Source organism: Diadema setosum, chromosome 7 (assembly GCF_964275005.1).
Source record: "Diadema setosum chromosome 7, eeDiaSeto1, whole genome shotgun sequence".
NCBI classification, from domain to species: domain Eukaryota; kingdom Metazoa; phylum Echinodermata; class Echinoidea; order Diadematoida; family Diadematidae; genus Diadema; species Diadema setosum.
In genome coordinates this window covers 11,233,143-11,258,352 of record NC_092691.1, presented here as the reverse complement: position 1 = coordinate 11,258,352, position 25,210 = coordinate 11,233,143, and the positions used below count along the sequence as shown (strand labels likewise).

Here is a 25,210-nt window from a genome sequence, read left to right as displayed (position 1 = left end):
AGCGGACGTAAAAATAGCCCAGAACGCGCAAGCTATAAATTGATCGCGCCTCATACGCGATTCTGCGCATGCTCAGACCAGTTTTTCCCCTCTGAAAGTCCCCGTCGCGAAAATCTAAAGCTCCTTGATATATGAGAGTGAGAACAACTTCTTCTTCTTCTTCTTCTTCTTCTTCTTCTTCTTCTTCTTCTTCTTCTTCTCGAGTCACCACGCTGAATGGACTGTCAGATTCTTCCAATCCCACCAGCTGGATGCGCTGCCTGCACAGGGCGTAAGAGCTGCCAGATCTTCTTGTGTGCAAGGCTCTGATAAAAGTGGACAGACAAGGAGATGTTGCACCTAGTCTGCTTCTCTCCACACAGGCAGGTGATGTCATCATTCATACTTGCCAACTCTACCGCTTTTGGCGGTAGACTACCGCTTTTTAGAGGTTTTGACCGGCTACCGATTTTCTCTTCTGATCTACCGATTTTGTAGCAAACCAATACCATAAAATGAAATGGAAGTCATATTTTCCCTTTATTGTGCGTTGATTCCCTAAAATAAGCTAGTAATTAGAATACTAATAATAATTTCAAGAAACTCGTTCCTCAAAAACGCCGTATTCAGCCTTCTAATATGCACACATGTATGCACACTGCAGTGGCGCACTAGTCTCTATCATATCTACGTGCGTGCAAGACTTACTGTACACGTGTACTTGTAACTCGAACCACGCATAATAGTAATGTTTTGGTAGCTCACGTTCTGCAAGAGTGAATGCTAGGAATGGAAACTCTCCCAAACACTGCAGAAGAGAGCAAAATCTGCCACGTACAGGAATCTCATAGCCAGGTCATCTGCTAATTAATTTAGATTTGGTGAGGGCAACATTATGTCTTATTCATCAAACTAGCTCCACAATAGAAAGTACACTATAAGGGGATAAATTATTTGCCAATATGTTTGATTACTTTTTTACATATGCTTAGCCTACAAAAATTATTTACCAATATGTCTGATTTTATTTTTATATGCATGGTCTACAAAATAGTTCATAGATTTACATGGATTATATGTTTTTTATCAATACCAAGAACCCTTTAAAAAGGTTAAAAAGCATGCACCAAATGTCATATTTTGATATTGAAAAACAAAAAATTCCACACCGTGGGAGGGGGGGGGGGGACACCCCCTCCCACACCCTCCCCCCCCCCCCCACCCCCCTCGCGCGCAAGCGCGCTCGGGCTTGGTTGCTTCGCTCCCTCGCAAAATCTACCTCTTCAGGATCTCAAAATGTTGGCAAGTATGCATCATTCTCATTCAGTATACCTCCACTTTGCTACCGAGGATGGATTTGCAGCGGCCGACGGCACTTCTTAGACGAATAATAATATAAGCTCAAAATTCTATTGTCCGAAAATGGAAATTCTTTTTGCCCAATTGATCGTGGGCCCGGCAGCCACTGAGCAGCGCCAGATCGACGTTGCGCTAACCTTTTCAACTGTTGAACGGCAAACAAGGTAGCAGCAACTCCCATCTTTTAACGTCTTTTGGTATGACGCGGCCGGGGTTCGAACCCACGACCTCCCGATTGTGAGGCAGCCGCTCTACTTACTGAGCCAACACATCGGTAGCAATTAGGCCAGGAAGGTCATGCCTCACTGGCGCCTGATGGTGCCGTTTTAGTAGACATTATAAAATGGGCCTTAGAATCTCTGATTGGTCAATTGTCGTGCATTGATTTTTACTGATCCATACTGAGCCATGCGTCCGGTAAAATCCGAATGCATGGCCACGCGTCCGGTAAAATCCGGTAAAATCTTGGCTATTTTACAACTATTATGTCATGACCTGCTTGAATGTAGGCCGACATGTACTACCGGGTACTGAAAGTTGGTGAAAATGTTTATTTAACAGGTTTAGCTGAGTGTCTTAGCGCGTAAGGCCCGTGTAGACTTCAGCTTGTTTTCAATCACTGATTAAAATTGACGATTTAAAAAACAAACCACTTTCATTTGTTTAATTTTTATGTAATCTTAATATTATATAGAATGAGAACCATTCAGGTAACACGATGTTAACAGCTTTGGAAAGCGTCAGTTCCCACGAAAGCTATATAATACCTTTATGCTCCGGTGGTTGTTTACTTTTTTTCTTCATAGTGATTGCCTATCCAAATGCTCACTGTCACAGATGACTACTCCTAAAACATGTCCAAAAGATGATGGAGAAGACCGACTCAATCAACTTTAAGGGACCTATACAGGCAAAGATTGCCTTTAAAGCACCATACATAGACATAATTATACACTTTATACAGTGCAGAAACTACATAACGCTGATGCCCTGCTCTCTACAGCCCAGGAGCGCCAAATGTACTCAATATACAAACTGTTCATGAATCGTGTCTTTAATAAAGCGCACTATAATAACTCATTTTTCTGAATAATATATTACATGAATTTCTGCGTTCGGGAGACATTCAACTTCGCAGTTTTTGTGCTACATAGTCATATGCAGATCTGCGATCTCCTGGATCTGTATCTGAATTGAAGGTGCTATAAAACTCTGGGAACCCCGAATATATCACTCAGCACTGCATGTGATGTAATGCGTTAACGGAGGTGACGCTGGAATGTATCTTTGAAAGTACATCAGAATTTTGAATTACTTGGCAGCTGTAGTGCCTTCCTGTATTAAGTGCTGCCGTGCATTACCTTCAAGAATGAAGTAAGACTCTAATGAAAGAAATGAGGGGGATGTATGTAGCTTGCGCTAGCCTCGTCAGCTAAGAAATCTGTGGTTATGCTTCTAAGGTTTAGCTTAAGTAACGATACCATAGTTAACAGGAAAGAGGCCTGACTATTAATAGAATTGGAAATAATTTTTATGGCATTATAACCAATGCAAGCATAACAAGGGAGGAATTTTGAGAACTTGAAAGCAATCTTAGATCAGTCTTGAACATTTTTTTTTCTTCAGGGATTTTATTTTTTTTTTCAACTAAATGCTACTTCCTTATACACTCTAAGAAGAAAAAGAAAAAAGTCCTTGAACGGTTCTCGCAAAATGGTTTTGCTGACAACCTTCAAATGGTTTCCAATCGAAATGGGTTCCTTCTGCACCATTTGTCAGTATTCGACCCAGTCCCGGAGTATTGATGCTGTAAAAGCAGTCATTCGTAAATCATCTTTGATTCATTTAATTTAATTTCATTTCATTTCATTTCATTTCATTTCATTTCATTTCATTTCATTTCAGACGAAAGTATTACTGTACGAATGGGCAGTGTTCTGTCGATTCACCCAATGGACAAACAATCAAGGGTCCAGGAACTAATCATATTCTGCAAGTCGCCTGCAGCAAGCTTGATTTTAGCCTACAAGACGATGCTTAGAGTGTTGGAAAAACGACTGGAAGTTAAAAGTTGTTAGTTTCTTGTAGTACAGTATGTTTTATCATACCTGTAACTTATAGAAGCACAGTCTCTTTTAGGTGTGTAGACAAAAATGTTCTAGTGTTTCTAGTTTTCACTGATTATAAGATTTTTTAAAACCTTAGAATACATGACATATAATCACGTCTATGTTCTTGATGAACAAAAAATGATAAATATGGGCATTTTGGCATATAGATTAAAAGGTGGGAAATACAAACCTCAGCTTGGCGTTATGATTGTAAGCTTGAATAAAGACATTGCTCTGCTTTTGGAAAAAGGGTAAACTCAAATGATGTCTAATTGTTTGATACGTTCAATGTCTTGAAAAACGATTTACGAATTTTGTGTATTCATATGTTTTCGAGTCTTTGTGTGGGTGTGTTATCCCAGCACCCCCCCCCCCCCCGATTCTTATCAATGTGGTGAATGACGTGCTCATGGATTACTGATATAAATGCTTTAGTATGCTTGACTGGTGAAACTACAAAGCTATTGTTGATGGTTATTTTCGTGCAAATATGGGTGCTCTTAGAAATGGTGACTACAAAGTATAAACACCATACTGATCAAAGGCGCTGATGATCACCCTTTCAAGGACAAGTTTACCTTCATTAACATAAGGATTGAGAGAATGCAGCAATATTAGTAGAACACATCAGTGAAAGTTTGAGGAAAATTTGACAATCGATGCAAAAGTTATGAATTTTTAAAACTTTTGTATTGGAACCGCTGGATGAGGAGACTACTAAGGCTCGTGATGTCATATGAGTACAACAGTATAAAGAAAATATAAAGAAAATTCAACATATTTTCACTTTTTTTGCACAATAAAAGAGCACTTAACTTGCCTCTTTCTAAAGGCAATGGGAATAATATTACCCATAACATATGTCAGTAACGAGTCAAGGGAATGTGTACTTTTTTTTCAAAAGATGAAATTTTGTGAAATTCTCTTTATATTTTCCTTACATTGTTGTACGCATGTGACATCATACACTGCAGTAGTCTTCTCATCCAGCGGTGACTGCACAAAAACTTCAAAAATTCATAACTTTTGAACGGATTGTCCGATTTTCCTCAAACTTTCAATGATGTGTTCTACTAATCTTGCTACATTCTCTCAATCCTTATGTTAATGAAGGTGAACTTGTCCTTTAAAATCCTGTAAGCACCTTACCGGTAAGGTGCGTACAGTAAGGTATTGAGTGGCCTATGGGCCTTTGTGCTGAGAAGCCTGCTTAAACGTACATGTAGCTGGGTTGGAAAGATTATACCGTCAGACTGTCAAACAGTAGTTGGTAGGTCGAGTGGATCAGTGCAAATAACAGATGTTGTATTTTACACATCTGTCATGTGTTAAAAATCTGTCTTTCGTAAAATATTCGAATTTTGAAAGCAACGCCAAAAAAAAAAAAAAAAATGAACATCAACCTTATAGTTGTAAATGGTGCTCATGAGCACTCTTTAAGATAAACCATGCATGTGAGCACCTTTTATTCGAAAAAGTGCCTGTAAGCACCTTTGAAAAGGCACTCATGAGCACCATGTCAATGGAAAAGTATTTCAATGGGCATCATTAGTAAAAGGTGCTGATAGTCCTGGAATGCGGCTCCTGCATCGCATTCTTACTGTCATTGTCAAAGTATTTTTCCTGGAACTTTTTCACACTTATACTCTGATGCTTGCCACCATGTTCAAATGCATATCACGGGGAAGGCCTATATCCCTTTAAAAGTGGCAGACGGGTTGAAGATTGAATTTCCAACCAGGGAGGTGGATCTCTTCCCACCTCCCTGTTCCAAATGATAGCGCGCGTTCCAGCGTTCTTTTGCCCCGCCCCCCCCCCCCCCCAGACTTCCAATAGTTCTGGAACCATTACCCCATGAAGAAGTGACTCTGCCGTGTGTCTGCAGGTCCCATTCAATTTTAACGAGATGTGCAGCACAACCAATTCCGTCATTGAAACCACAGAAGCTGTTATTTCTTTCCTCATCCACCAGCAATGTACATAGACTTAGTTATAAATATCGTACTCATAATCTTTCCGGGTGCTGTTCGTTATTCCGAAGGTTCGTTATTCCGAAAGTTCGTTTATCCGAAACACACAAATTCCCTATTCCAAGGGGTTCGTTCATCCGAAAATTAAAAAGGGTTCGATAATCCGAACATTTGTGGCGTTATTCCGAAGATTCGATATTCGAAAGGTTAGTTAATCCGAAAATAAAATAGGGTTCGCTATTCCGAAGGCTCGTTTATCCGAAAATGAAATAGGGTTCGTTATTCCGATGGTTCGTTAATCCGAAAATGAAATAGGGGCCGTAACGGACCTTCGGAATAACGAGCGAGCCTTATTCCATTTTTAGAGTAACGAAACTTCGGAATAACAAACCTTATTTCATTTTCGGATTAACGAATCTTCGGAATAACGAATCTTCGGAATAACGAACCTTCTGAATAAAGATTCTTCGGAATAACGAACCTTCGGGATAACGAACTGAAACCATATTATTTCCTTGGACCTACTTATACACAAGGACATTCATCATTCCGTTATTCAATGCATGTCTTTATCTATGTCAAAAGTGTCACAAAAGCATTTTAAACATTATTCCCTTCTTTAATCTTATAATGATATCCGTCGCCGGCAAACCGGGGCAAAACACAACGCTACAGCTTTGAAAAATGCATGAACTTAATGCGCAGAAGATAACAACTGTCTTAAATCAAGGAGAGCGCATGTGCAGTTGTGGTATGTATTCGTATATCACCGCTCAGACACTTTGTATTGGCGAAATGCAGGTACTTTTCAAGAAAAAAAGCAAAGGTTTTAGGTAATTAATTACAATTTTTTAATCTTCATTTCCACCTTTTCCGCTCATTGTTTTCCAGAGTAAAAACAGATGGTATGTGAAAAAGTTATGTCTGTTCTGCTATTAGGCAAGATCATATGATTGAGCGCGTGCTAGCGAATCGGTAATTTCCACTCCATTGACACGAAATCAGTCATGTTCTGAGACTGGTTCTGAGTTTTCCTGGTTCTCATCATTGGCGTTTACCCAAGACATTTCAGTCTAAAAAGGCGCATCAGCCAAATAAGACCGGAACTGCGGAAAACAATATTTTATCAGTGACGATGCATGATTATGCAGTCATCATCTTCGAGACATCTGTATAATTATTGGAGGATCTAGGGCAATTGCCCCCTGGGCAATTGCCCCAGACCCTTTGTTGACTAACATTTGCATTACTCTGGCCAGCCACTCAATACGAAATACACCGGAAGATTGACCGTCTTCTACAATGAGAGGAAGAAGAGATTATACTCTAACAAGTCTTCTTTATATATATATATATATATACATATATATATATATATATATATATATATATATATATATATATATAGATAGATATATATATGTGTGTGTGTGTGTGTGTGTGTGAGTGTGTGTAACAAAAACATGTTCGCTCACTTTCGGTACTACAGGAACTATCAGGCCTATTGCTTGAAAGTTGTAACGTGGGGAAAAGGCCCGACACTTACCAGACAAAGAGACATTATTGTCCTCGGCTTTGACTCGATCTTGGACTAGCATTCGGTCCTTGACGAGAGTTACATGAGAACACGTGTGTTCACGCACGTTTCTGTCTTCGCTCGATCTGTGCTGAGGGACGTCCGTGAAGTTTCAAAACTGGAATAGTTTTGTCTGCTATACTCAGACAGACGGGGTTTAATAATCAGCTGGTTCTATGCACTGTTGAAAAGAGAACACCAGATGGGTGCATAAGTGCGTAGAACCAATAATAGTGCCGAAATCAAGGATTCCTAGTTTCAGCCTTGACAATAAATGGCACTGGAGTGCAACGACACTTTGTAAAGAAGTTGCAACCTTCAAAGCCGGTGAAAAGGGCAGAATGGCAGAACCTGTTGGTTAAATTTCCTTGACGGTTCTTTTTTCTTTTTTCCAAAACCTGCTCAAAAACTTCCCTGGAGTGTACTCGCACTGCTAATGAAAGCTTTTCTAATGCAGACAATCTTGGCGCATAAAAATGACACACGCACACACACACACACACATAAAATGTTTCACATCTATGTGTAATATTTTAAAAAGTCCCATGCTTAACTTAAAAAAAAATTGTTCCCAAGGTCAACATATTATACTCTCCTGGAAGACTGAAGGGAAACTGACCTCACTCTGGGGCAAGGAGGTTCACAGACGGATTGTGGGAATTCTTCCCCCTCAGCAGTGCGTACCCTATAGGCATAATGAATCCACTGGAGTGATCTCCTTGTGCTTGGACAAACATACCAGGTCTGTTTAACATACCCACTCTTGTCTGTCAATAGAGAATGATTCCGCAACATTCGCAGCAACTAAAATGCGATGCAGAGTGGTCGTCATGAAGTATAGATCTACCTGAGAATGTTTCTTTTGTTCTGTTTCCCGCAATATACATGTTGTAGTATCATAGTAATCACTTAAAGTAATCCGTATGATAGGGCACTCCATTCGTGTAAGTGATGAGTTTACTCCCCTTTTTTAATGATTTTTTTCCTTCAAATCGAATACAGATTGTTCACATCAAAACCAAAATTATGTAATAGACAGATATATTCAGCTTTCATGCATGCTTTGTTCACAAAAGTTGCCTTTAACAACCACAAATCTTGCCCGACATAGCAACAGCTAGGTGACTTCCTGCCCATGGAACATGATAGGAATGAGCAGGTGAATGAAATGCTTCGTTAATAGGCTGAAGGAAGAGAAACATCCAGAAACGGTCTATTTATTCATAACAAAACTCGATGCGTGTTATCTATAATAGTGATATCTTGATATAAATAAAGATAAATTACCGTAACAAATGAGAGGGAAAAATACATTTTCACAAACTGCTAAGACTACATGCTTTCACTCAAAGAGTGCTTCTGCAAAGAGCTAGAGATATTATAGAATGTTTACTTACCCCAACAACAAAACATTAACAACAACAAAACATCAACACAATTTACCCTCCGTCGCAAACATGTTTTTTTTTTTTTTTTTTTTTTTTTACCAAAATACAGGACATCACAGCCATCCCAATAACATGACTTTCCACCACCTCACAATATAGATGCATTCACCCTGCCTTCCCGTGTACAATTGTATATCAAATAATGTACCCCACCATTCAGCAATTCTTAAGGTGTGTCTCACAATCGACACGTGTAATCATGCATATCCTAAACCATATCATAGTTTGCTGAATTATATCCAATGATCTGAAAATCCATACACAGTATGTATACTAGAAAACTTTGCCCGTTCTCTGGCTTGGTTGTCGTGAAATTATACATAGTCTATTCATGTATCATTTTATAGTCCATTCTTTACAATGTTTCCGTTTTACATGCATCTGGAACGTAGAAGCATCTGTCAGTATTATACTCGGTATCTATGTCTCTGTTGTAACTCCATATTGTATGAGCAAGCAAGCAATTATTTTGATATTCATGAACGCCCTGCAACTTAATGTAATGTCTGCTCCAAACTTCTGTTGCTCTTTTTACCTCAAATTCTCAAAAGACAGATTCGTACATTTCTTCAGTATTGAGTCGATTTGTACAATGATTCTTCCAGAAAAGGTCACCTTCAGAATAAACAATACAGATTTAATTGGATATATCCATTATTTCTTTTTCTAGGATATCTAATTTGGTGAGTTATATACGTTAATCCAAAGGTGAGATTTCTTGGCATGGTCTTCAGATGGCGAGATCATCGCTCTTCTACCTGCAAGTGATGCGAAAAGTGTCAAAAGGGTGATAAGAAGCGATAACATTTAGGTAGAGCACAGCTATGTATTGATTCTTTAAATGCAAGAAATTATTACCGGTACTGCCTTACATCATGGCATCTTTATCTGTTTGATTTATAACCCTGGCTACCTCCATTCTACATACATTGTAATTTTAAACTTTTTTGTAACTATTTTTTTTTTTGTCTACTGTTAATCCGATGTATGTGTGAGTGTGTGCATTGCCTTACAAGTATTCCCTCTTTTAGTCAGTCATATTTATGTGTAAATTGTAATTTAGATAATTATTCTACCATTTTAATCATACACTTGATAACGAATTTTATTGGACAATGTATCATTTTTTCATTTGTCTAAACATGTTGATATTACCAAACTGCAGTCTCTGAAAATGAATCCCTTTACCATTAATTCAACAAAGTCACATAAGTTTGGAAATGAAAACACCCTTGATGATGTGGAGAACAGTATTGATCCAAATTGCAAGTGTCAATATTATTTATTCACTGAAGATTTCTTGACCAAATAATAAGCAACTAGTCTAATTTTCTTTATCTCATACAATGTTAGAAGTCTCCCAAAGAATTTTGATCAATTTACTATGTTATTATCATCCCATGAACATAAATTTGACACTATGGCAACATCTTAAACTTGGTTTACACCTAAATCCAGCATTGATTTGTATCATATTCAAAATTATACCCTTGTGCATTTATGTAGACAAGACAAGATCGGTGGAGGAGTAGCACTGTATATTTCCACTGAAATGGAATATGTAATACGACATGATTTATTTTGTTCTACCACAAAACGCTTTTTGTTGAGGTCACTCAAAATCACAAATATATTATCGTAGCCTGTGTATACAGGCCACCGAATACTGATATATCTTATTTTACTAATGAATTGAATGCTTTTGAATTATTGCAAAATGAGAAAAAATAGATATGTTATCTTTTAGGGGATTTTAACTCTTGTCAGTGGCGCTGGTATCACGTCCGCATACTCGCTCGTTGGGAGTTAAGGCTCTCAACAAATGAAAGCCAAAGAAGCAATTAAGGGTGTGTGTGTGGGGGGGGGGGAAATTCAACTCATCAAGATTAATTAGATGGATTTGGATATTGTTTCAAATATGGCCTATATGTATATATACACATATATATGTATGTATATATATATATATATACATATATATATATATATATATATATATATATATATATGTATACATATATATATATACATATATATATATATATATATATACATATACATCTATATTTGACATATAAAACACCTTTTTTTGCATTTGGAGTATTTGGAAGAAGTTTTCTCCTTTTTTGAATATATATATTTTTTTAGTTGTTTGGAAAGAAGGAAGGAAAGAAAGAAAGAAAGAAAGAAGGACAAGAAAGGAGAAAACCACTTACCACACTACCCCCCACCCCCCTCCAGTTATGGGCCGTCTACATCGCACACGCACCTTAAAGTGACACACTGTATACGTCGGACCATGAAATAACAATCAGTGAAATGTAAGGCTTTATGTCGGTATACAGTCAAAGTATAATTTATTCTCAAAGACATCCTATAGTTTCAGAGCTGACATCAAGTTATGTCATATAGTCCCTTGTGTTTATACACTTAAAAGTTGTACATATTATACGGTTTGTTCTACAGTGGCATAACTTCAACGAAGGAAATGGCTATATACATATTATGTCCGAATTCCTCGTAAATTTCGATTTTTCAATGAAATACCAAATACGATAAGCAATAGTGTCTAGTGCGTCTATTACTCATTCCATTGCCTAATTGGTATTGTCAAATTGCATTGAAATATATATGATTTATGTGCTTTTATTGTCTAAAATTGTTTAAAATTGCAAAGGGTGATTGAATAAACCATGCACTGAATGGAACTCAATTCATAAAGGGAATTGATAAGAGAGGAAATGCAAATCTACATGAGTGTATGTGTATATATCCATATACATTATACAATAATCAATGATTATATATATCCGTAGCAGCTGTTGGATCGGCAAAACCTCATATCCAAATGTAAATGATCAGAGGAGCAATGAAAAAAAAAAATAATTGGCAGATAGTGATATATATATATATATATATATATATATACAAATATGCGATGCTTTAAGTGAAAGAACGTTCATCATTGCAGCTATACAGAACACAGATACTCAAAGTATTTTGCCATCCCAGAGTAAAAATTATATATATATATATATACGATATACATAAATGAAAAATGGGAGGAAAATATTTCAAAGCGTGTGTCCCTAATATATTTCGTTCGTCTTATAGTATAAAGGATAATACAATCAAAACCCTGACATTTACTCGGATTTTGTTTTTGATGACATGCCTTTGTTAAAGAGTGCTGTAACCGCACATTTCAACACACGATATAGAACGTACACCAAAATGGAAGAAACCGCTATACAGATCATTGCAACATCAATGAGACTGTACTGAAGAAAATTCAAATCATGCACTGTTGAACGCATGTGTTCGCCTCCATGTTTGATTACGTGTTCTATCCAAAAGGCGGCTCGCTCTGTGGGACGCAGCGGGCGATCCCTAAAGATGGCCGACAAGCGCGCCGCTGTCTTGGCGTACCTCTCATCATGCAGGATCTCCGAGAGCTTTTCGTAAATCAGATCCGCGCTGAGCTCATCCTTGTTGAGCACAATGCCGATACCACGTGACTGAATTCTTGCTGCTACGTCGAAGTGATCTCCAAAGAGTGGTACAGCGAGCATCGGTACGCCATGAAATAAGGCTTCATAGTATCCGTTGTTTCCGGCATGGAACACAAATGCTTTTGTCTTCGGATGTCCCAGTAGGTCATTTTGCGGTATCCAAGGCATCGCCTTGACATTTGCAGGAAGGCTGTAAGCCGGCATCGTCTTGAGTTGCAGAATGACTCTCTGAGGAATGCGGCTGAATGCCTCGACGAACATTTTAAAGAGGTCTGGTCTTAACGAGGTGAAGGAGGCGAAATAGCTACCCATTGCCAGGATGACAACACCATGTTCTCCAGACTGATAAATGAACTCCAGTAAATCGCCAGTCAGAGGGCCAGCTGGTCCCGTGGTGACACCTCCAATAGGGATGATGTTCGGCGTCAGGGGGGAGGGAAATTCCACGGCAAAGTCCATGTTTATAAGATACAGGTCAATCTCATCGGAGAAAGACATAAAAGACTGTTTCAGAGATGGATTTAGGTCGAATTTGTCCACAATTTCTGCGAACATTTTTACGTACACATCCATCAAAACTCTCATCATCAGATAGTAAATGGTATTCTTCGTTCTTTGGAGGAGGGTCATTGATGAGGTCAAGCCAGTCAGAGAAGATGGCTGGTAAGCCGTATTGAATGGTGACCCCGCAAGAGTGAGCATGCTTGAGATTGGCGCAGTTGCCGACGACAGAATGAAACGCACTTGCGAATGCGTGTGTCTCGAGAGATATGATTTGATGAAGCCCGCGCAAGGCCACGGCATTTCGGCCACAATGGCATCCATGCTCTCCAGGCGTTTCATTAAATCTTTGTCACTAAGTATCCACACGCACGTGTCCACTACGACTCGTTTTGCCAGCCTGGCGATCTCAAAATTCTGCACCAATCCATTTGTCCCAAAACTAGCTATGTCCGCAGCGGTATCGAAGAAAGTCTGCGCCTTGTATTCCGTGTCATTGTAGTAGAAAATCTCGAAGTCGAAGAGCGCCCCCAGTATCGGATCTGCGGCCCGAAAGGAGTACTCTTCGCTGATCAAAAACGTGACGTTGTGACCCCGCTCAACAAGGCTCTTACCGATGGGAACAAGAGCGAGGAAGTGGCTTCCCTCACCGAGACCACCCGACATGAGGATATTGGCAGCTTCAGCGTCATTTGCTCCCGAAAGAAGAATCAGGAGCACACACAACAGGTGTTGTAAACTCATGCCGATCAACTTCCTCGTCGCTCGAGTCTCGTTATCCATCTGAAACAAAACAAGAAACGTTTACAATATTGAAACACATACTTTTCGTTGTCTCCAGGGGCATGTCGTTTAAAACATACCAATAACATGACTACGATATGTGTTTTAAAATTAATAAGACCACTTACACGTACGACAACGTATAAACGTACGACAGCATGATCTTTGTGGTAATTCAAGCCGATGCATTCCCTTTAGAACGGCGATGCTTGCCGAAACGTCGGGATTGGGTAGGCCCTTTTCAAGGCCCACACACATACCCTAGAAAGAATACGTGGTGCACCGTGAAGCCTTCTACCACCCAACGTTCTACCGCCATAGAAGCCTTCAAAGATTGTTCCCTGATAGAACAAGATACCAGCAGTGAACTTTAAACATCATATGAGTTCTTATTCTAAGTTGCCATAGCAATGAATCACCGTGAAAAAAAAAAAAAACTAAAGAAGAACCAGGAGAAAAAACAACATCCAAACTACAGGTGTAAACCGCAGGGCTGCCATTGCACGTCGAGTACAATGGACTGCTATCATTCTACGGACAATCATTGTAGTACAACAGTATCCATTAATTATCGTACAGCTTAAGTAGCATATAGCCTGTACAAAAGCCCTCTTTAGTTATACAACGGAAGACAAGCGAGAAAAAGGATCGTCACGCTACACAGAGTCAATTCACCAGCGAGAGGCCAATCCTGGCAATACCTTTTTCTACAAACAGCGATTGGTAAAGCAACCGCGCAACTGCACAGGCGAGCAGCTTTTTCCAAAGAAGCATACTTAAATGTTACGACGTAGATCCTATGTATTTCGCATCGACTGGCGCACCTTTGAACGAAAAATGTCTCTAATGCCATGGGTCGACTATTATAGTTGAAATGCACAGTAGATGAATGATATGGAATCATGTGTGAAACTATGAAATGGTCTATGATTAAATATGAAATTATCTCCAAATTTGTGTCCTGAGTGACCATATACTTTAGGGGTAATGACATTGATCAGCTTACCCGAAAATGCACATGAAGTAAATAACTCGTCTTTACATTCTTCAAGTAAATATGTAGTATACCTTCGCGATGATTACTGAGGATTTTCTTCCGATTGCTACATAATGTATCATGATACATTCCGTTGTGTGCATAAGAACAGTTTCCATCAAAATCATAGAGATATCATGTTGGCCTAGATATCATAACCTCATCCCTATATACGTCACTCCATTTCGTAATTATGTTTCACCATCCTCTTAAAGGTCCAGGTATAGGACCTACGTTAGTCCACGACGAAAGAGTGAAATCTTTCGAGTTCAACTGTGAAAGTTTGAACAAAATCGGATAAAAATTGGGTAATTATAAAATTGTGAAAGTTCGCTCATTTGTGAAGAACTCTTCTCGTACAGTTGATGTGAATATAGTAAAGATAGCTAATGGTGTCATCTATCCCGTAACAATTTTCCATTGAGCGCATAATATCATTGGGGAAAATACGAAAATTCAAAGTTTCTGTTATCAATGTGTGACACATGATATCATTTCTGGTATGTCGATAACTTCAAAATAATGATCAGTTAGACATACACCGTAATTCAGAATTTGACACTGGGGCGGATTTCCGTTTGTTAATGAAAAACTGGAAATGTCAAAACCTATGTGCAAATATTTTGTGAGGGGACGATGATCTATATCACGTCAATTTTGTGTATTCACTTTGACTCTTCAAGAATTGCTTCTGGAAAAATTAACGAAACATCAAAATGTCATAACTTATTTTTCATCCATTGTTGATCAAATTTTCATAGTTGTTCTAAGAAAATTTTACTCCTTCTTCACATACTTAAACTTTAATCTGCACTGGAATTTCCTCAATCGTTGTGCTTGTGTTATTTAATCTCACAACTTCCTTTTATCCGTTCGGGATTGTATCAGGGGTTTGGAGGGAGAACTCTCGACTCCCTCGTTTCAGCAAAAGATCGAACATCAGACCTACCTGTTTTCTCAGCACACCGCTCACATTATCATCACCAATTTTATAAAATCTCTCCCTCTCTCTCTCTCTCTCTTTCTCTGTCTGTGTCTCTCTCTCTTTGTGCTTTTATCCCCGATTGTCAGATATGAGAGTGAGAACTTCTTCTTCTCCTCGAGACACTACGCTGAATGGAATGTCTACCATTCCACTGTTGGATGCACTGCCTGCACAGGGCGTTTAGGGCTGCCTGATCTTCTTGTGTGCAAGGTTCTGGTAAAAATGGACAGACTAAGAGATTCAAATTCATGAAATTCTTCCGTCGAGATGTTTTCATTGCAACTGATTGACAAATTGCCCTACATCGACGTAAATAAGCACTGAATTGATCAGTGTTTTAGTAGTAGCCATGATAAAAAATCATGGGCGTACATACTCGAGCAGGATTCGAACCCACGACCTCCTGATCACCGGACAGGCGTCATCTCCACTAGACCACCGAGCTTTCGCCCGACAGCAAGTGTTGGTTCTAATCCTTATAGCAGGCAGCGGGTACTGCGTAATTATTCAAATTCATGAAATTCTTCCGTCGAGATGTTTTCATTGCAACTGATTGACAAATTACCCCACATCGACGTAAATATTATTTACGTCGATGTAGGGCAATTTGTCAATCAGTTGCAAAGACTAAGAGATATTACTGCATAGTCTGCTCCTCTCCACACAGGCAGGTGATGCATCACTATACCCCCACTTTGCTAGGTTGGATTTGCAGCGGCCTACATCACTTCTTAGGCGAATGTAGCAACACCAGGAAGGCCATGCCTCAATGGCGCCTGATGGTGTAGTTTCCTAACAATATAGGGCCGTTAATAGATACCGTATGTGGTGCATGGAGGAGACGTTCAGTCCACATGAATACACGCTGCTTGTCAGGGCTTTTGGTTCAGTGCCTCTACAGAATGCATGAAGCTGTGCCTGGATTTTAGTCTCTTTCTTGAATGATCATCGAAGAAAGTGTGGCGATCACAAGATCATTTTCTTGCTTCAGCTTTTCCTTCTGGGATGCAACAGTCCTACGAACACTTGGGGGGGGGGGCAATCCCACTTATACAGAGGTCTTCACCATTTTGTGGGCTTTAGGCAACCAGTGATAGCACGACACGAAGAATTTAGAACAGTGTCAACAGAACTTACTGTCAGTGAATAGAGATTTTGATAATCGTCTTTCCCTCTTGTGTCAGCATGGACATAGATCCATGCAGGTTCGTTGTTACACGTAAATGGTCTTGGTTATTACAACTACGCTGTATCATGTCATGACCTGCAGCTTTAATGGAGCGCCGACATAATATACTACTGAAAGTTGGTGAAAATGTTTGTTTACCCGGTTAGCTGAGTGCTTAAACGCGTAAGGCCGGTGTGAACACTTCAGCTTGTTTTCAATCACTGAATAGAATTAATGACTGAAAAAAACCCACTTCCAATTGCTTAATTCTTATGTAATTATTAGGTTGAGAACCATTCAGGTAACACGATGTTAACAGCTTTGGAAAGTGTCCGTTCCCACTAAAGCTATATAATGCCTTTATGCTCCGGTGGTTGTTTACTTTTTTTCTTTACAGTATTGCCTATCCAAATGCTCACTGTCACGGATGACTATTCCTAAAACATGTTTGTTTCTTTGTTTATTTTCTGTCCAGACGAACAATTCCAACAGATGATGCAGAAGACCGACTCAATTAATTCTAAGGAACGTACCCTACAGGCAAGGACACAGACGAATACATTTTATACAGCGCAGAACTAAATGTGCCGATGCCCTGCTCTCCAGGAGAGCCAGTAATGCCTACTCAATATACAAACTGTTGGTGAATTGTATCTTTAATAAAGCGCACTATACTGACTTTTTTGTGTGTCTGAATATATAAGATGGATTTCTGCGTTCGGGAGACATTCAGCTTCGCAGTTTTTGTGCTACATACATGCAGATCTGCGATCTACCGGACCTGGATCTGTGTCTGAATTGAATATGCTGTAAAACTCTGGGAACCGAGAGTATAGTATCACTCAACGTCGTGATGTAATGCGCAGCTATATTCACGTTAACGGAGGTGACGCTTCAATGTATCTTTGACAGTATATCAGAATTTTTAATTACTTGGCAGCTGTAATGCCTTACTGTATTAAGTGTTGCCGTGCATTACCTTCAAGAATGAAGCAGGACTCTAATGAAAGAATTGAGGGGGAATGCAGCTTGCACTATAGTCAGCTATGAAATTCGTGGTTATACGAACTCAGTCATGGTCTGAGGTTTGCTGCTTCTCATCATTGGCGTTTATTCAAGACATCAGTCCGAAAAGGCACATCGGTCAAGACCGGAATTACGGAAAAAATATTTTGTCAGTGACCATGCCTGATTATGCAGCCATCTCTTCTAAACATACTTTTTAAGGGGTCCAGGGCAATCAACCCCTGGGCAATCACCCCAGACCCTTCCCCTGACCCTAACCTTAATCCTTATCCTGAACCTAATCCTAACTCAAACTCATAACCTTAAACATAACCCAACCCTAATCTTTACTCTAACCTTATCACTAACCAGTATTTAGCCGGGTTGTGGGGGTGGGGGTGTAATTGCCCTCCTGGGGTAATTGCCCTGATACGCTGTTAAGATGTGCATAATCAGGTGGCGTCGGATCTCGTACTTCAAAGTAATTGGATTCGTTGAAAGTCCTTTCGTTTGGAGGTCCATGTATATTATGTACAATCTCTCTTTGTTGACCCAACATTTGCATTACTCTGGTCAGCCACTCAGTACGAAATACACCGGAAGCATGACCGTCGTCTACAATGAGAGGAAGAAAAGATATACTCTAACGACTCTTCTTTATAAATATATTTTGGTGTAACAAAAACGTGTTCGCTCACTTTCGGTACTACATCATACATGAGTTATTAGGCCTATTGCTTGTAAGTTGTGACGTGGGAAAAAACCCGACACTTACCGGACAAAGAGACATTATTGTCCTCGGCTTTGACTCGATCTTGGACTAGCATTCGGTCCTTGATGAGAGTTACATGAGAACACGTGTGTTCACGCACGTTTCTGTGTCTTCTCTCGATCTGTGCTGAGGGACGTCTGTGAAGTTACAAAACTGGAATAGTTCTATCCGCTATACTCACACAGACGGGGTTTAATGGTCAGCTGGTTCCATGCGCTGCTCAACAGAGCACGCCAAATGGGTGCGGCAGTGCGTAGCACCAATGGTATTGTCGAAATCAAGGATACCTAGTTTCAGCCTCGACAATGCATGACACCGGAGTGGAACGACACGTTGTAAAGAAGTTGCAGCTTTTAAAGTCGGTGAAAAGGGCAGAATGGCATTGAGCAAAGACGTCATAATTAACATCGAAGGTTGGAAACATCGAACCTGTTGGTAAAATTTCATTGATGGTTCTTTTTCTTTTTCCAAAACTGTGCAGAACTTCCCTGGTGAAGCTGATGAAAGGCCTTCATTAAATGCGGACAATCTTGGCGCTCAAAAATGACACACACACACACAAACACACACGCACACACAGTAGCTTCAAACCTTTATGTAATATTCTAAAAAGTCATGTGCTTGATTAAAGAAGTTTTATATTCTACTGAAAGATGCGATTATGGTCGAAGGTGAACTGATGGCACACAGGGGCAAGGAGGTCCACCGAGACGGATGGTGTGCGGGAATTCTTCCTCCTCAGCAGTGCGTACCCTATAGGGATAACGAATCCTTTGGAGTGACCTCTTCTGGTCTAATTTGCAGGCCTAAAGCTGAATTTTTAACTAAACAAAATTAATTCTTGTGCTTGGACAGACATACCAGATCTGTTTTAACATAGTCAATGGCGGATCCAGAGGGGACGCACCTGGCGCGCGCCCCTATTTATTTGTTGTTAAAACAAAAGAAATAAAAAGAACAAATGAGATGAAACCCGGAAGTAGCACCAGAAATATTGTTTGTGCCTCCCTTTACGGAATTCCTGGATCCGCTCCTTATATTCATTCATGTCTGTCAATAGAGAATGATTCTCCGACATTCGCAGCAACTAAAATGCGATGCAGAGTGGTCGTCATGAAGTAGATCTACCAGTGAATTTTTCTTTTGTTTGTTTGTTTGTTTATTTATTTTATTTAATCAGGGGGTTAAAAGAACTCAATTAGCCAAGAGACTGTTTTTCAGAGAGGCCGTGAACAAAGTATTTGATATAAACAGAACAAATCAAAGATACAGAACGAAACAAAATCAAATCAAACATAGAGGTGATATGAATATCAAAAAAAAAAAAAACCACAACGAAACAAAGACTAAACATACTCTAAAATCAATATCAATATAACAAAATACCAACAATCATCTGAGGTGATTATCTTCATTCAGGTTAAACAAACACTTCAAAATGAACTATGAGTACCTGTATGAAAATTTACGACTGAATCAAGAGCATTCCTAAAGGAAGACAGACTGTCTAATATTCTAATATTTTCGGGGGGATCATTGAAAATACTAATGCCAGTATAAATACATCCGTGTTTCAAAAAATTTGTTCTAGGTTTTTTTCAGTTTGAGGATATTGCGTGAATTTCTTAGATAATGTGCATTCAGTTTCACTGTTATTTTATCACACAGAAACGACGGCAACATATTATGCAAGAGCTTAAAAATAAAAAGGGCAGCTTCTTTCTTCCAGCGAATTTCAACTGGTTCAACTTCGGTGAGGTTGTAAAGGGATTTATTGCTGAAACGATAGTCTACCAGTAGGACAGCCCGTAGGGCTCTTTTCTGTAGTACACTTATTTTAGTTAACTAAAGTCTTTCCTGCGTTCATCCAGATAATGGAGCAGTAATCCAGGCGCGGCTGAATTAAACCTTTGTATAACAACAATGCAGTATCTTGTGAGATAAATGGTCTTACTCTTTTCAGACAGTAAATAGCGGAGGATAATTTACCTCGGACATACGCTACGTGATTGTTCCAAGTTAACGTTTCGTTCAGGGTCACACCTAAATACTTGCATGTTTCAGTTTGATTCACAGGAGAATCATTAATCTTGATTTGGATGTTATTAAGTTGACATCTTTTCCGCATTGGCGCGATTATCATTGAAGCACACTTTTCTTCAATGAGTAATAATCCATTACATTTGAGCCATTTTGAAATTGACTTTAGATCGTCATTTAATATACTTTTCCAATTCAGGTGCACTAAGTGATGAATAATAGAGGCAAGTGTCGTCTGCATACAGAGACACTATGCAATTTTGCACTACTTTAACAATGTCATTCATGGTGATAATTAACAAAAGAGGGCAGAGGATGCTTCCCTGAGGCACACCGCATGAGACACAACGTGGTTCTGACATGTTTCCTTAGTGACAAGTAGTTTTTGAACCAAGCAATACTCTGTTCATGCATTCCATAATTTTGCAGTTTTTCAATGATCACATTGTGAGGTATCAAGTCAAATGCTTTTTTCAGGTTGAGAGTAACATAGCCAACAATGCGGCCTTCATAAAGTGCTTCACGTATATTTTCGTTGATTGTAGCAAGGGCAAGGAGTGTCGAAAATTTTGGACGAAAACCAAATTGATTATCGCTCAGTAAAGAATTATCATTAAAATACTTGTAGACCCGATTAAACACCAGCTTTTCCAATATCTTTGACAAAACAGGGAGGACCGATATTGGTCGATAATTCAGAGGGTCCGTCATGTCTTCGCCTTTATGGATTGGTGAAACACGTGCTAATTTCCAGACACTTGGAATTTTACCTTGGGCTAAAGATAAATTAAGCACATGACAAAGTGGTTTGATAATAAGAGGCAATGTATCTTTCAAGATACACGTCAGCAAATTGTCAACACCTGCTGCCTTATTTCTTGGTATTGAATCAAAACATTTCATTATCTCACGTTCAGTAACGGGGTGGAATGAGAAGTTGAAGGAACGCTGTTGATGAATTGAGCACAGCTTCCGTAAGTCTCTTTCTCTGAATTAGCCATTTTCAATCGTTTAGGAACATCTACAAAGCAATTATTCATGATATTTGCAATATTCTTATACTCACGAATCTCATTTCCTTCAAATTTAACACAATTCAACGTAGTTACTTTTTTCTTGGGTAATAACACATGAAGCAACTTCCAAAGCTTAGCAGAATCACCTTTACTATTCAGAATGTTTTCAGTAATGTATTTTCTCTTAGTTTTACGTATCAACGAAGTTACACAATTTCTCAATTTCTTATAATCATTCCAGTCGGAGGGCTGCTTTGATTTTATTGCTTTCTTTTTTATTCTGTCTCTCTCAGTCATTAGTGACAAGAAGTTTCCTCGTTTGGTTTGTTGGGACTGTTTTACCTATGTCACAAGATCACCGACTACAATAAAATCAGTGAAATTTGCATCTACGTATTGAAGCGCATACTCGAATTCATCAAAACAACTCATGTGCGCATTAGGAGGTCTATACCAGACTTTAATGGACAGAGGCTTCTCACGTATTTACTCACGTATAAAGAGTATTATTCCTCCGCCTTGTCGATTTCTATCGCGGCGCAATATATTGTAGCCAGTAACTCCAATTTCAGCATCAGAAATGCATTCGTTCAATCTGGTCTCACACATAGCAAAAACATCAAGCTGATAGTGAGTAAGCTCTCTACTTCTTCAACATTCTTCAAAAGAGAACAAACATTTAAGTGGGCGATTTTCAGACCACGGAAAGATTTCATATTTTCACAAATTGTTTCACAGTTAGCATACTGAAGTGAGGAAGTAGGTATAGACGGTCGTGTTTGTGCGGGCTTATTTGACTCAACTACATCATTTAAAGGTAACTCAGAAAACATGCACGTGTTGCAAATCCAATCAGCGTCTGAGTAAAAGAAGTGGTTGTTTAGCGTAGAACAAGACAAATGGATCCAATTATGACAAGCAATACACATTACAGCTTTGTTGTTTGACTTAACAGGCTTTGAACATTCAATGCACGTATATTTGGGTGACATTGTTTGTGGTCACACAGTGTCGACAAAGTTAAAGGGGCATTCCGGATGATTTTCATAATTTCACATCATGTAGTAAATAAATCAACAGGTCCATGTACAGATTCGTGGAATTTATTGTGGTCCTTGAGAAGAGAAACCAATAAATTGAAAATCTTGAACAAATTACACTGAACAGTGCTGATGACATCAGAGCCTCATATATTTCAGAAATGTAACAGTGTAATTGCATTACAATACCGCTTGCTCGACAAGTTCACCTGTGAAAAATCTATGCATGCCTTCTTCTTTTGTTCTGCTTCCTTGAGTCCCAACTCATGCATTCTTATGGTGAGGCTGTCATGTCATCATCCTTGTTCGTTGCAATTTGTTATAAATTTTGAAAACATTCTCATTCCTTATCCCAATCACTATAAATTCTACAACTCTGTACTCAGTTTGATTTATATATAGTTGTTCAAATGTAAAAGTCTGAAAATCATCCGGAGGTCCCCTTTAATGGCCACAGACGTTGAGTATCAAAGTCTTTCCAGGTCACGCTCTGAGTTGATTCTCACCTTTTTGTTGTCAGTGGTAAGTGCCGTGATCTTGAAATCACTTGTCCATGCTTTCCTTACATCTTGGCTGCTGCGGACTTTGTTGAACAGGATCTGCCGATCTTTCGTGAGGTGTTCGTTGATGAATATCTTCGAACCGCGCAGTTTGCAGCGTGCTCGGTAGACTTCGTTTCTCGCTGTGTATCGGGTGAATTTGACGAGGAGGGGGTTCGGACCATGTGTTCCCTCAGAGTGCCTGGCCTGAAGACGGTGGGACCGGTCGATGTCACTGGGGCCGAGTTCGACGCCGAGTTTCTCTTTTGCCAGATCGATGACCATCTCGTCGGTGTCCTCGTTCGGGGTTTCAGGAAACCCAACTATTCTCAAACAGTTGCGACGGCTGCAGAGTTCCTGCTCTTTGAGATCTTCTGCGACTTTGGACAATTTGTGCTCAAGATTGCCTATGGTCCGTTCAAGGTCATGAAGTACTCTCAGCTTTGACTGGAGGTCATGGTCGAGTGACTCATATACGTGTTGAGTGACGGAATCCATGATTGCTTCTGTGACGGCTTTTGTTATGACCTCTACCACAGGAGGGGTGCACAGAGCTTTGACAATGCGTTGTTGAAGAGTGTCATTGAGATCGTCCATTGTAGGTTCCGAGTGACCGCCGCTTGAGTGACCAGCCGAGTTGTCCATACCTTCATCCTCACTTCGTGTCGGGAGAGTTTGCCCATGGTCTGAAGCCGGGACAACGTTGTTGTCTTCAGCGTTTTTACCCTTCTTTTTGGTGCCTCTGCCACTACTCCTGGAAGCCATTTCCAGGAATCGAAAGTGATCCAGATGAACCAGCAAGGGTACAGCAAGGGCTTTATGCAAATATAGTGCTTCGACTACGTTAATGAAATGATGAAAATAAAGAAATTAAGCCGCTTGTACGAGAACAGAAAATCAAGAGTGTGCGATGCCCAGAGCGCCCTCGTTCTGTTTCCGCAATATGCATGTTGCATAGTAATCACTATATAGTTAGTAATCCGTATGATAGGGCACTCCATTTGTTGTAGCGAGGAGTTTACCCCCTTTTTTACCTCCGCCAAGGGGGGAGGTTATGTTTTCGTTACCGTTGGTTTGTGTGTTTTTCCGTGTGCAAAATAACTCATAAAGTTGTGCACGGATTTGGATGAAACTTGCATGAAAGGTTTAGAACGATATAAGTAACAATCGATTAACTTTTGGTAGTGATCCGAGAATTTTGAGGGAATTTATGAAGGATTTTTGACATTTTGACAGGTATAGGGTCAATGAACTTGGGAGTTCAGGCTGCGCGTATTGAGGTTTGCATGCGCGCACTAAAGTGCGTGCTCTAATTTCTGCTAGAGCGTAGCCTTTAGCCAATGCGGTCTGGGTTTATATCCCCTGTGTGTCTGAATCGAGACTAATTGCGATACAGCAACGAACACGGTCGGTTGTTGTTGTTGTTGTTGTTGTTTTGTGTTTAGTGGCGTTTTCCATTCTCTTTCGAATATTTACGCCAAACACTGCTCTATAAATTTCTTTTCCTTTTATCATTTTTTTCTTTCACAAAGAAGAAATATTATAATGAGTATCCTTGGTCAGTTGCCGGTACGTCTATTTGCCTGCTTAAAGTATCATATCTTCTGGCCAATCCGGCTGTCACGCATACTGTGTTAGTCTATTTTCAGACACTGTTGAGAGGCAAACAGCGCGCGAGGCCTTGTCCAAAGGCTAGCTAGGGCGAGGCGCGCTGTGCAGCTGAGGGTTTATGACGTAACAAAGGCTTCTATATTGGGAAATCGGGCAATTTTTCAGCATGTAGACCTATGGGTGGAAATCACTGATCGCTGTAGAAGAGCCCAAAGAGCTTTTCCCCAGTGGTAGAGAGGAGAAAAAAATCTGGAAATTTGGGAAGAGCAAGATCATCGGTGGAAAGTAATTGCTTGGCGGAGGTCTGCGCTCTCAGAGTGCTTTTCTAGTTTAATGATGTTTTCTTTTTCCCCTTCAAAACGAATACAGATTGTTCACATCTGATCAGAACATAATAGATCGATGTATTTAGCTTTTACACATGCTTTGTTCACAAAAGTTGCCTTTAACAACGACAAAGCTTGCCCGACATAGCAACAGCTAGGTGAATTCCTGCCCATGGAACACAGAGACTCCAACCCCAAGCACCTTCTGATCTGGAGATTCTCCCGCCTGAAACCCCTAGCAAACGAGGAGACTCCAACTTGATGTGCGCGAAGCGAAGCGCACATCACGAGCGCGAAGTCCCTTTGCGGTCTAAGGTTTTAGATGCTCTCTCGCGCTGTCTAAAGGCTTATTTTTCAACATACAGTGAAATTAAGTAAGAAATCATTTCAAGCGGGAGAACGGGATATTCTGCAAAAATGGGCTTTCGGCGGG

At 39.7% G+C, this 25,210-nt stretch overlaps 1 protein-coding gene across 1 annotated transcript; it reads right to left on the bottom strand.

Annotated features, from left to right (window-relative positions):
• Positions 1-224: 224 nt before the first annotated feature.
• Positions 225-23,605, bottom strand: LOC140230719 (UDP-glucuronosyltransferase 1-2-like). Its single transcript, XM_072310859.1, has 3 exons — positions 22,808-23,605; positions 11,672-13,239; positions 225-462 (listed from the first exon to the last, which is right to left on the bottom strand). Exons 1-3 carry the CDS (start codon positions 23,603-23,605, stop codon positions 225-227), a joined length of 2,604 nt encoding a protein of 867 aa, XP_072166960.1.
• Between the last annotated feature and the right edge of the window lie 1,605 nt (positions 23,606-25,210).